Consider the following 12,783-nt stretch of genomic DNA (forward strand, 5'->3'; position numbering starts at 1 on the left):
TATGTATACATATATATAAAGGACACACAATAACCACGGCACTGCAGAAGGGGACTTACTTCATGCAGTCAGCAAAAAGACTTTCCACTCCAACTGAATGAGCAATAATTAGGCATTCTAGAATCGATGCCAATGTTCTGGGAACAGGCTAAAATTGACAGAAAATATCACATTCAGTTTTTTAATTTACAGAGGCTGAAAGTATTTGGTTCAGAAAGAAAATCAGATTTATATACTTAAACCATGAATAAATATGTACAATTCAAAATTTGATAAATTTGAAATTTCACTTCCTGGAGATCATTATGTGAAATTAAATAATCCAGACTCAGAACAATAAATTTACATGTTTTCTCATGCATGCAGATGTAACTTTAAATTCATATACATTTGTGTGTGCATGTGTGTGTGTTTCTGTAGGACATCAAAATAGAAAGGACTACAAAAAGGATGAAGAGGTCTACAGCAGGGGCAGCAAGGGACGAGCAACCATGATAGGATGTGCATGGCAGAAAGGCACTGACCAAGGCTCCTTGGGCCCCACTGGTCCCTGTTAACATGCACACATCAAAGCCACTAGGGTCCTCTGGCCGGCAGCCCCACCCACCCTCCACTGCTGTCCTAACACCAGGCTGTTCCCATTCACAGCTCTCTCCTCACCAGAGCTACCTTGCAACTGGCAACCCTTTCCTTGCCACCCTCTCTGTCCCAGGGAGGTGGCCATGGCAGCTTTGGACCCCCTAGTGAGAGACAGCCACGTAGCAGTTTCATATTTCCAAGAAAACTTTCTTTTCTCCCAATGAGAGGTCCAGTTAGGTGGTTTCACTGTGCTCTCATTTATACCTAGCAATCTGGGAAAACCAACACTCATTTGTTAGTTGCAATTGGGAGTTTAAAGACTACTAAAGATGATCAACAATCTATCACTACAGCATGCTCTTGAATACGCTCTGCTCTACAAGTACAACAAAGCTTCTTTAAAAACACTTCAAACTGTTAGACTAGAACCTGCTATTAACTTGATTTTTCAACTGTTAAAGTATTACATCAGTATTTAAGAACTGAACGTAGGGCTTGGGGTGTAGCTCAGTTGGTGGAGAGGTTGTCTAAAATTCATGAAGCCTTGGGTTCAAACCCTAGCACTGCATACACCAGGCAAGCGAGTGTAAGCCTATAACTCCAGCACTGAGGAGGGAAGGCAGGTGGTTACTCTTAGCTTCTCAGTGAGTTTGAGGCCAGTCTAGGCTACATGAGAACCTGTCTCAAAAACTAATAAAAATAAATAACTGAATGTAAGTATTTTGCTTTGCTCATTGATGCTTTTCTTTTTAAATTTTATTTATTCTTTAATCTTTATGTGTGGGGGTGTTTTCCCTGTGGAGGCCAGAGAGGGCATCAGATCCCCTGGAACTGGAGTTACAGGTGGTTATGAACTGTCACGTGGGTGCTGGGAATCTAGGTCCTCTGGAAGAGTAGTCAGTGCTTTTAACCACAGAGTCATCTCTCCAGTCCCTTAATGCTTTTCTTAAACAAGATCCCTTTAAGATAACTGATACTCTAGGTTTTCCTAAAATCAGAAGTTACCATCATTATATACATTATATAGTGGTAATTTCATGAAATGACTGATCCACCTCGTAAGGGACTTCAGATAAGTATGCTGGAAAGAACTTGCATACACACACTTGACAGCCTAAAGCACCCAGACGTCTGAAAAACCATAAAGTATGCATAAGAGTTAAAAAGTCCAGAAGTCAGGTTGGGGATTTAGCTTGGCAGAGCGCTCACCTAGCAAGTGCAAAGCCCTGGGTTCGATCCTCAGCTAAAAAAAAAAAAAAAAAAGTCTTAAAAAAAAAAAAGTCCAGAAGTCCAATTTTATTTAGGAACAACCAGCCCCATGTAACACTAAATCTACTATTTAATGTATAATAAGAATAATTTTTTTTCTTTTCTTTTTGGTTTTTTAAGACAGGGTTTCTCTGTGTAGCTTTGGTGCCTTTCCTGGATCTTGCTCTGTAGCCCAGGTTGGCCTCGAACTCACAGAGATCCACCTGCTTCTGCCTCCCGAGTGCTGGAATAAAGGTGTGCGCCATGACTGCCCAGCCAAGAATAATTTCTATAAAAATGATTAGGGTTGGGGATTTAGCTCAGTGGTAGAGTGCTTGCCTAGCAAGTGCAAGGCCCAGGGTTTGATCCTCAGCTCAAAAAAATAAAATAAAATAAAATAATAAAAATGAATAAAATAAAAACTATGTACTGATTACCAAGTGTTTTTATAAGCAAATGACTGGCCTCTAGTCATTTTCAGAACCTGTTTATGGAATTTGGGAAGACATAATTATAAGAAAAAAATCAGAATGCAAAGCCCACCATAACCCTACTAAGTAAGTCCAGAAATGTTTAACTATATAAAATGTTGGATAGAAAATTAATGAAATGACTAAAACTAGGCTTAGTAGATCTGGAGGCAGCTGTCCATCACACGTATCCAAATGTGTTATTAGAAGTTTATGATGTTTAAGTTACTGTGATGCTGAAGTTCAAAATGGTAACATTCAAAACTTCCTTTATAAAAATAGGTATTAAGGTCTATAAAAGCAGTAATGTTTAAGAACCAGCAATCATCTCAAATAATCACAGCACCAGTCTACAGTAAGATGTTCCACAGAATGGCATGCCACATAAACAGACTTCCCCCAGGATCTTAATAAAAACAAACACCCTTTTTGTTTTTAGACACTTAAATGCTAATCCTTTTGTGGTTCTTGGTGCAATAACTGGGTTCTCACACTATTGTGTGAGGTGTGCTGCCCTCAAACCCATTGAGTGTCAGCAAATGAACTGTCCAGTTAAAAAAAAACACCAAGTGGATTATTGAAAGTATAACACAAGAAGGTGCATTTGACTCGTGTGCTCGTGAACATATTGAGAAGAGGCAATTGTGTGCAAAGATTCCTTATAGAAGAGACTTACAATGTAGACAGAGTAACTGGCTTCTCAAGCAGTCTCAGCTCAGAATGGATACTAACACAAAGTGTTTGTTTTTTCAACTACTACTTTAAACCGTTATCTTCCAGACAGTGTCCCAGAGTGTCACTTCAATACTCTGTGATTTCTGACTTGAGCCTCTCCCTCCTCTCAGACTAAAACTGTCTGGGGAGCTCTAGACTATGGAGCAGAGAACAGTTCAATCTTCCATTCTCTGGATCTAATTCCTATGGAAGTAGAAACTAAGAAGGCAGGGAACTGTCCTTGACTTTAATTCAGGGAGACAGAAAAAGCCTTACTCAACATAGACACTGATTTAAATGTTATTAAAATAACCAAATTAGAACTCAGACAAATGGATAATAGTGCATCAAGTACCTAATAAGAAAAAATAGAGAGTTGCTTTTTGTTCATTATTAAATAGATGCTCAATGAATTATAGAAAATTTATAAATTAAGAAAAAGCATAAACACATGAATTAACTTACATTCACAAAGTATATGAAAGAAATGACCAATCGAAGCATAAAGTACAAGATGGGTTTGAAATGCACAGTACAGGATCTTTCTTTAGACAGTAAATTTGTGTAAACCAAAACATGTTCAAACCCCCCAACCTCCCCCAGAAAACGACTGTTCTCCAACCCGGGGAAATTCTCCGATGTGGCACAGGGAAAGGAAAGAACCAGTAACGCCCTGTGTGCTCTGTGAAATGGAGACGGAAACAGCTTTCTTTTCTCTGTCAAATTCAGCAAGAGTCCTAACTGCACACTATCTGAATTACAGGGATTCTTTATACTGTCAGTAAACCCCCACATCAGTTGACATCCTTTTAAAACCATTGCAGTCCATGTCTGGTTTTTACAAGCACATCTCATGTTATTTCTCAACAAGAGTGTGTATCAGACTGTGGCATTTTTAAGCATGACTGTGTTCACCGTTCCCAGTTGGGTTGTGTGATAACTGATGGTGTGTCAGATGTAACAAGTACCTTCTGAAAGAAGTTACAGTAGTCTCTTCTTAAGATGTAGACTGCTACTTCTCTTAACCCTTCCAGGCCGTACATGTCAGCCACGTTCAGTATATGACTAAAAAAAAAAAAAAACACACACACACATCAGCTGATAATTCCCAAACGTAAAATCAAAGTACAATACACAATAATTTCTTGATAATATAGTTTGTCCAGAAAAAAAATCTCAATTATAACTCTAACTTTTTGCTTTACATTCATAGGTCAAAGTTGTCGGCACTGACACAGGATTTGGTTGTAGCAAGGAAAGAGGAAGAATATGAAGATGTTGTGACATATAGAATAAAAGTGCTTTAAAAGCTGTAATTTTTTTTTTTTTTGGTTGTTGTTTTTTGAGACAGGGTTTCTTAGTGTAGTTTTGGTGCCTGTCCTGGATCTCACTCTGAAGACCAGGCTGGACTAGGAACTCATAAAGATCCACCTGGCTCTGCTTCCTGAGTGCTGGGATTAAAGGTGTGCACCACCACTGCCTGGCTAAAGGCTATAATTTTTATAAAAAATTTTATTTTATGTATATGAGTATTTGGCCTGCACATATGTCTGTATACTACATGCATGCCTGATGCCCTTGGAGGCCAGAAGAATGCACAGGATTTTCAGGAACTGGGGTTACAGATGGTTGTGAACCTCTTCAAAACCAACAAGTACTCTTAACCACAGAGTAAGTTTTTAATCTTTCCAGTCTCATAATTAGAATTTTTAGGTATTTTCCCAAAGATAATCAAAAAAAGAACAAAATAGACAATAAAAGTTAAGCTGTCTTTTTGCAAAACAGTTCAACAAAACAGAACCCATATAACTTTTATGTTCAAACTTACTTTAGAAAAGTAATACATACCCAACATTAGCTTTGTCTGGAAAATCCAAAGTCCCTCCATATATAAAATGCATCACAACATTCATTTCTACATGGGTTATACTGCAAGAAGAAAATAACACTCAAATTTAGAAACGGTTAGGATTTAATTAATATCAATGATACATCCTATTTTCCCATAAACTTGAAGTTCTAACCTCTATTCTTCAAATAACATCATGTCAGTATAATACGAATTTAAAATCAGCAGCTTGGCTCGGCATGGTAGTGCACACCTTTAAACTCAGTACTTTGGAGGAAAAGGCAGAGAGATCTCTGAGTTGAAGAACTTGGTCTATGTAGCAAGTTTTTAATCAGCCATGGCTATACCATGAAGCCCTGAATCGGAAAATAAGGCAAAGGCTGGAGAGCTGGCTGAGCTGTTGAAGAACCGTTGCTACTGTAGAGGACCTTGCTCAGTTCCCAGCGTTTACATGTTAGTGCACAGCCATCCTTAGCTCCAGTTCTGGGGACCCAACACCCTCTCCTGATCTCCACAGGCACCAGGCACACACAGGGTATATACATACACACACACACATACATAAACACACATGTATATACAATATACATATATCTGTATGAACACGCATATATGCAAAACATTCATGTACATATACTAAAAATAAATCTAAAAAATTTAAAACAAAACATCTCTAGCAGCTATGGATTTTTATGTAAGTTTAAAATGTTCTATATTTTCAGGTCTTTTTCTTAGTCTTTGAGGATTTCATTTATTTATTTAATTTTTACCACATTCTGTCGCATCCCCCAACTCCTCCCAAATTTCATGTTCTTTTTTCTCTTAAAACAACAAAAATGAGGAAAACTAAAAACATGGAGTGATCTATGTGGAAAGTGCTTCTGAGCACGGGCGTGCCCTAGAGTAAGGCTGATCTGTCCAGTCACTCCAATGAGGGGTGTTTACCCACCAACCCCACAGCTCCCCAGAGTTTTCTTGAGTGTGAACAGCAGGAAATATTAGAAGGATTTAGATTGTGGAGATAAACTGAAAGAAAATAGAGGATAGCCTCGAGAGGGCCTGGAACCTATTCCAACGGGCCCTGTCTCTGCCCCAGGGTATTTATAGAGACGCCAACGGGTGGAGCAAAAGACCTCTCCTCAGCACAGCCAAGTGCAGACCATTTCAGACACCTGCACTTAAGGCTGTGGTCTTAATCATCCTCTCTATGCGGACCTGCTGGGTAAAGCCATGAGGAACCTGAAAACGGGCTCCCATACTCCACCTCCTTGTCCTGGCAACTGTCATTTGTGAACAGTTTCCTGAGGGGGGACTTCGTGCCCACTGCCTCTCTTTCATGCTGGGGTTTTGTCTGGCTTGAGCTTGTGTGCGTCTTGCTCATGGTGTCATAGTCTCTGTGAGTGTGTATGTGGATCTGCTCTGCTGTGTCTAGAAAATGCTGTTTCCTTAAAATCATGAATCCCTTCTGGCCCTTACAATCTTTCTGCCCCCTCTTCTGCATAGATCTCTGAGCCTTGAGGGGAGGGGTGTGCTAAAGAAACACCATTTAGGGCTGAGCATTCCTAAGTCTCTCACTCTCTGCATAATGTCCAGTGGTGGGTCTCTTTAAATTACCACCTCCTGCATGAATAAGCCTCTCTGATGAGGGCTGTTTATAGGTAGAGCAGTGCATCACAGGAGTCATTTTATTGCTGTGTTAATTTACACAATAATTAGCCTCAGGTTCATTAACACTATCAGGTATGAGTTCTACCTCATTTTAGATTTTAAACATAGATTTTAAACATAGCTGGTTACTCCCGTAATATCCATGCCACTATTGCATTGGTAGAGTACCTTTCAGGCGGGTCATTACTGTGGCTTCCAAGGTTCATAGCTGGGTGAGACAGGCCTAGCTTTCTCTCCCAGCTGTAGGTTTAGTGTCTTCTCACACTATGACAGCTAGCCAATGGAGATGAAGCTTCCGGTTGGGTATGAGCTACATTTTCCATGTTCTATGCTACAAGTATGTGGTGTCTTCAGCAGTAGGGTCTTACTATCAGGTTGTGGAGGGTAACTGTTAAAACTGGCAATACCCTTTAGTGTCTGGGGAGGGCCTCGGGGGCCCCTTTGGCCAAAGACTCAAAAAAATGCAACCTACTCATGGTACTGGGGTTTTTATTTGGTATCATTTGATATCTAGTTGGGACACTGTCTTCCTCATTATATGAGTCTTTTAAAATCCTTTTACATATGTATATATATTAGGAGCTCCTACAGCAGTTTTAATTCGGCTTTTCACCAGGCTTGTAGTGTTGGCTATCCATGCCCACATTCCCAAGTCTACCCTGACCTCCCCACCCCTTTAATTCTTTTGTTCAATTTCCCTGTTGTCTTTCCTAACACCACATTCTGGGTCCCTTAAGCCTCTTCTCTCCCCTCATCCCTTACTAGCTACCTAACCTCTGTGGGTTCTCTAAATAAAGCACACATATTCGAAAGCATAAATGGCAACATTCACATACAAGAGAAAACATACATGTTTGCCTTTCTGGGTCTGGGTTACTTCACTCAGGATGACTGTTTCTAGTTCCATCCATCTACCTGCAAATTTCATTTTAACAGCTGAATAATATCCCATTGTGTAAATGTACCACATTTCCATTACCCACTCATCAGTTGGACATGGAGGCTGTCTCAATTTCTGACTATTATGAGTAGGGCAGCAATGAGCATGGATGAGCAAGTATTTCTGTTATAAGATGCAGATTTCTTTGGGTGTATTCCCAAGAGCTGTGTAGCTGGATCTGTCAGTAGTTTAACTTTTTGAGGAACTGCCACATTGATTTCCATAGTGGTTGACAAGTTAGCTCTCCCACCAGCAATGGATGAGTGTTCCTCTTATTCCAAATCCTCACCAGCTGTCAGGGGTATGAAGTTGGGTGGGTAGGGAAGTGGGGAGGATTTGGGAGGAATTGGAGGGAGAACTGTTCAGAATATATTATATGGAAAAACTTTTTTACATTAAAACATTTCTAATAAGAATCAATAAATGTGATTCATATTCCATATAATCATGTAAACCTGGAAAGACATTTAACTTCTCTGGTCTGTCTTCTACTCATTTCAATATGTGAATCCACCTTCTCTACTCTGGTGGCCACATCAGAAGTGCAGCAGGTGGCAACTGAAGTTCAGGTATCAATCCAACAAGAGGAAAATCTCTGATGGGATCAATCTTGTTTTAGGCAAGGCCAGGAGACCACAGACTCCGAAATATCTTTTGCTTCTGCTGTATCTTTGGTATCTGATATGATGTATTTGGTGTGGGAAATCCTGCACTGCCTGTATAGTAGTGCGTTTATCTCATAAATATATCCCATCTACTGGGCATTTAAATCTATGGATGATGATTTCTCCTTAAGCTACATAATTCTGATGAAAAGCACAGGGACAAATAGCCAAACGAATGGAAGAACATGAATTGTGAACCAAAGGCTGTGGAGCCCCCAGCTGGATCAGGCCCTCTGGATAAGTGAGACAATTGAATAGCTTGAACTGTTTGGGAGGCACCCAGGCTGTGAGACCAGGACCTGTCCTTAGTGCAAGAGCTGGCTGTTTGGAACCTTGGGCTTACACAGGGACACTTTGCTCAGCCTGGAAGGAGGGGACTGGACCTGCCTGTACTGAATCCACCAGGTTGAATTGAATCCCCAGGGGAGTCTTGGCCCTGGAGGAGATGGGAATGGAGGGGAGGAGATGGGGGGAAAGTGGGGGGTGGGTGGGAGGGGAGAGGACAGGGGAACCCATGGCTGATGTGTAAAATTATAACACACACACAAAAATAAGAAATAATCCTAGGATATGTTTCATAACTAGACCTATTGTTCTACAAGGACTGTGAGATACTTAGAACCTGCTTTACATCACAGCTCCGGTTGACACAGGAAAATAGCTGCATTTCCCCAGCTGCCAGACAGCTGTATACTATTAGCTGATATAAAGCTTCAAAGTAACTTTAGATTAGACCAGGTGCCTTGCTAATGATTTTTAAGATAAACTGTTCCCAGGAAATGCAGTCCAGTTCACAAAAATATAGAGCCAGCTGTCTGATTTGTTGAACCAAGGTTATAGGTATAAAGTAACCTAATTGCTATGCCAGTTTCTGTTGCTAGGTCTGGCTGATAACATAGGACAGAAATTAACTCTGCACAAATTCCTAATCTCAGTACTTCATAGCCCTGAGAAAGAGTTACAAGTTTCCCTTTTTATGGTCTAAAGTTACACACAGGACAAATATATTTTAAGATTTTAAATGCTTTTAGTGTCACTGTGCCTTAGAGAGTGCCAAAGTGAGCTCATATTAAGAGAATTAAGGTAAACCTGAGTTCCAATCAAAGCATTTAAGATAGAGCTCTCTTTGTAAACACTCCCAGTCCAAGAGAGCCCAGCATTTACAACTAATCACAAAATGTTAGTTTAAAATGTTATTACACTCAGAAATATAGGATAAAGTACACAATTTCCTTAATTTTCTTAGACTCCATGAGAACAGGAATAGGCAGAGTGCTGGAGAGGTCCCCAGAAATCCACAATGATACATCCTCTGTAGACTGCTGGCAATGGTCAAGAGAAAGCCTGATCTGACCTAGTTTGGTGATCAGATGGCCAAACACCCTAATGGTCGTGCTGGAACTCTCATCCAATAACTGATGGAAGTGGATGCAGAGATCCTCGACCAGGCCCCAGGTGGAGCTCCAGGAGTCCAATTGTTGAGAAAGAGGAGGGACTGTAAGAGCGTGAATTGTTGAGACCAAGATTGGAAAAAGCACAGGGAAAAATAGTCAAACGAATGGAAGCACATGAATTATGAACCAAAGGCTGTGGAGCCCCCAGCTGGATCAGGCTCTCTGGATAAGTGAGACAATTGAATAGCTTGAACTGTTTGGGAGGCACCCAGGCTGTGGGACCAGGACCTGTCCTTAGTGCATGAGCTGGCTGTTTGGAACCTTGGGCTTACACAGGGACACTTTGCTCAGCCTGGGAGGAGGGGACTGGACCTGCCTGTACTGAATCCACCAGGTTTAAATGAATCCCCAGGGGAGTCTTGGCCCTGGAGGAGATGGGAATGGAGGGGAGGGGCTAGGGGGAAGGTGGGGGGGGGGGTGGGAGGGGGGGAGGACAGGGAAACCCATGGCTGCTGTGTAAAATTAAAACACAAATATAATAATAAAAAAAATTTAAAGGCAAAAAAATATAATTCTTTTAAAATCCTTTATGAGACAATCTCTCTAGTTAGATAACAATGACTAGTTCTTTCTTTGCAGCTGTAGCTGCAAATTACAGCCCCACCAATTAGGAAGCTGAGATTTATTACATGTGTATTGCTGGGATGACTCTGTTTCTTATCATTTACTTAAGAAATGGAATGTGTAACTCCTATATTCATCATGAAAGGGTCAGTTGGGTATATATAGCTATGAAAGACAAAAAGATTTGTAACCAATGTGAGAAAATAAGAGGAACCAACATGAGAGAATAAAAAGGAGCCAATATGAGGGAATAAAGAGTATTCAAACATGAGAAAATAGAGAGAGAAACCATCAGAACATGTGTGAATTCACTCCATTCCTAAAAAAGCCCTCAGATAAGAAGCCCTAAATTTCGCTAAGCTGTAGCTTTCTCTTTGAGCCCTGTCTGCAGCCTTGGAGCTGGTCTCTTGGGCTGCAATACTCTACCTCAAAGAATGACTGGCGTGGTGAATGTGCAGGAAACACAGAAAGCATGAGTGGAATTATTACACACTGGCTGAGGACAGAGAGGAGCAAAGATACAGGTGATGTGTGCCAGCTGGTTAAAGCTGTCACCAACTTACACAAAGTTTTAAGATTTGTTACAGGGAAATGATTAGACACACACTCCATAAATTACTTTCTTTTGCTGAGGAATCCCTTAATCAATACAGTTTTTTGACTCTGGTCAACAAAAAAACATGTCATTTTAAATAAATGCCAAAAAGTTGGCTCAGTAGGTAAAGCCCTTGCCATGCAAAGTGAAAACCTGAGTTTGATCCCTTGAACTCACCACAGGAGGAAAGAATGGACTCCTAAAAGTTATTCTCTAACCTCCACACATATGCTGTGGTACTACATGTACACACGTGCATACATACACACACACACACACACACACACACACACGCACGCACGCACGCACGCACGCACGCACGCATGCGCGTGCACACACACACAATAAATGTAGAAAAAAAGTTTTAAAAAGTTGAATTCTGAATCAAACTAGTATTATTAACACAAAAGCAGCTACCCTTAAGACCATCACACTGAAAAGATCTGGCTTCTGCTAGCTCAACCTTTCCTACACTTAGAGGGCATTTTAAATTCATTTCAAAGAAAGAGATCTCATCAATATGATATACAGATCTTTCAAGTTGTTTTGTTTTTTTCTTTTTTTGAAAATTTTGAAAATTTTTATTTATGTGTCTATGTGTGCTGGTGCCCACGGAGTCCAGAAGAGGACATCAGATTCCTGGAGCTGGAGTGACATCTGTGAGCTGTCAACACATGGGCAGGAAACTGACATGGGGTCCTTTGTAGAGCGGGAAGGTCTCTAACCTATGCACCATCTCTCCAGTCCCCTCAAGCTGTTTTTCAACACTGATAATGTCACCAACAGATCTACCTTTTCACTCCTCTTATCCACACGCTATAAACCTTCCAGTCTGCCATTTAAAGTACCCCATAATCAGAATGCACCCATTATGAAGTGACTGTGTCCTCCCCAAATTTAAATGCGGATGCTCCAACCTTCGGCATGTGGTAATGAGGCTACTAAGGAAATAAACAAGCTAAAGTTATGCCAGAGGATGGAGCCTAGGTAGAACAGAATTAGCGTTCTTAAAAGACACACAAACAGCAAAAGCCATGTGAGATGCAGAGTGGGGTTGTCCACAAGCCCTGGTAGACAACGTCAGCTTTATTAACATCTTGAACCTTCAGTCCACAGAACTGTGAGAACATGGGTTTATGTTATTTCAGCCACTCAATTCTGGTATTCTGTTACAATGCCTGAGCAGATTCATACAGGATCTCTACTACTAAATGCTCTCTACTGCCTTTTGTTTCAGAAAATGTCCTGTATGGAGTTCTACTGAGCACACAGAAGGAGTGGGTGCTTTCTGTGTCTTCTGTAATCGAGTCCAGCCACGTGACCTCGGAGAACATCACACTCACTTACCCTTGAAGAGTAACACACTCTTGGGAGCTTTCAGCCCAGCAGCCACTCAGCATGGCAGCAAAATAACCAGACCTGGCACTTAAAATGGCCCTGAAAAAAGAGGAGGAAAGCAGGTGAGCGCTCACATACTGTGCAAGTGGCTTCTCATCAAACTTTTCATCTCAGCCTGTTTAATCACAACCTTGTTTGTCTTTGTTTGTATTCGCTGATAGAACTCCTGTAACAAAAATGATAAACACAGTTATATCTAAACATTCTCTTTGTTTAAAACATTAACTCAAAAGCCAAGCTTGATAGCACATGCCTGTAATCCTACACTTGAAAAGCTGAGCAGGCAGGAGGTCAAAATCTACCTGGGCTACCTCATGAGACCCTGTCTCAAAATACAAAACCAACAAACAAATTAACTGAGTAAAACACTAGTCTCAGTGCCCTTATTATCACTTAAACACTTCCTCTTAAACGTTCTTTATCCTTACAAGACTAAGAAAATAAGCCATTTACAAATGGAGAAATAAAGAACAACGATGAACTTACCAACTTGCTGGAACATTATTAAGAAAAAGACAGGGAGCCGGGCGGTGGGGGCGCACGCCTTTACTCCCAGCACCCGGGATGAACTCTGTGAGTTCGAGGCCAGCCTGGTCTACAGAGTGACCAGGACAGGCACCAAAACTACACAGAGAAACT

The 12,783-nt window shown here is 40.9% G+C and overlaps 1 protein-coding gene and 1 non-coding gene across 3 annotated transcripts in view; one reads left to right on the forward strand and one right to left on the reverse strand.

Annotated features, from left to right (window-relative positions):
• Btbd8 (BTB domain containing 8) overlaps positions 1-12,783 on the reverse strand; it is a 65,301-nt gene that overhangs the window by 25,528 nt on the left and 26,990 nt on the right. For both annotated transcript variants that reach the window (XM_036200612.1, XM_036200613.1), the window contains 4 exons: positions 12,094-12,183; positions 4,860-4,940; positions 3,980-4,076; positions 60-148 (listed from right to left, as the gene is read on the reverse strand). In XM_036200612.1, the coding sequence (XP_036056505.1) occupies positions 60-148; positions 3,980-4,076; positions 4,860-4,940; positions 12,094-12,183 (357 nt within the window). The remainder of the gene's footprint in view (positions 1-59; positions 149-3,979; positions 4,077-4,859; positions 4,941-12,093; positions 12,184-12,783) is intronic.
• On the forward strand, positions 2,751-2,851 carry LOC118592648. Its single transcript, XR_004946112.1, has one exon. It is a non-coding gene; the product is annotated as a small nucleolar RNA U13 (small nucleolar RNA).

The sequence above is a fragment of the Onychomys torridus genome, chromosome 10 (genome assembly GCF_903995425.1).
Source record: "Onychomys torridus chromosome 10, mOncTor1.1, whole genome shotgun sequence".
NCBI lineage: Eukaryota > Metazoa > Chordata > Mammalia > Rodentia > Cricetidae > Onychomys > Onychomys torridus.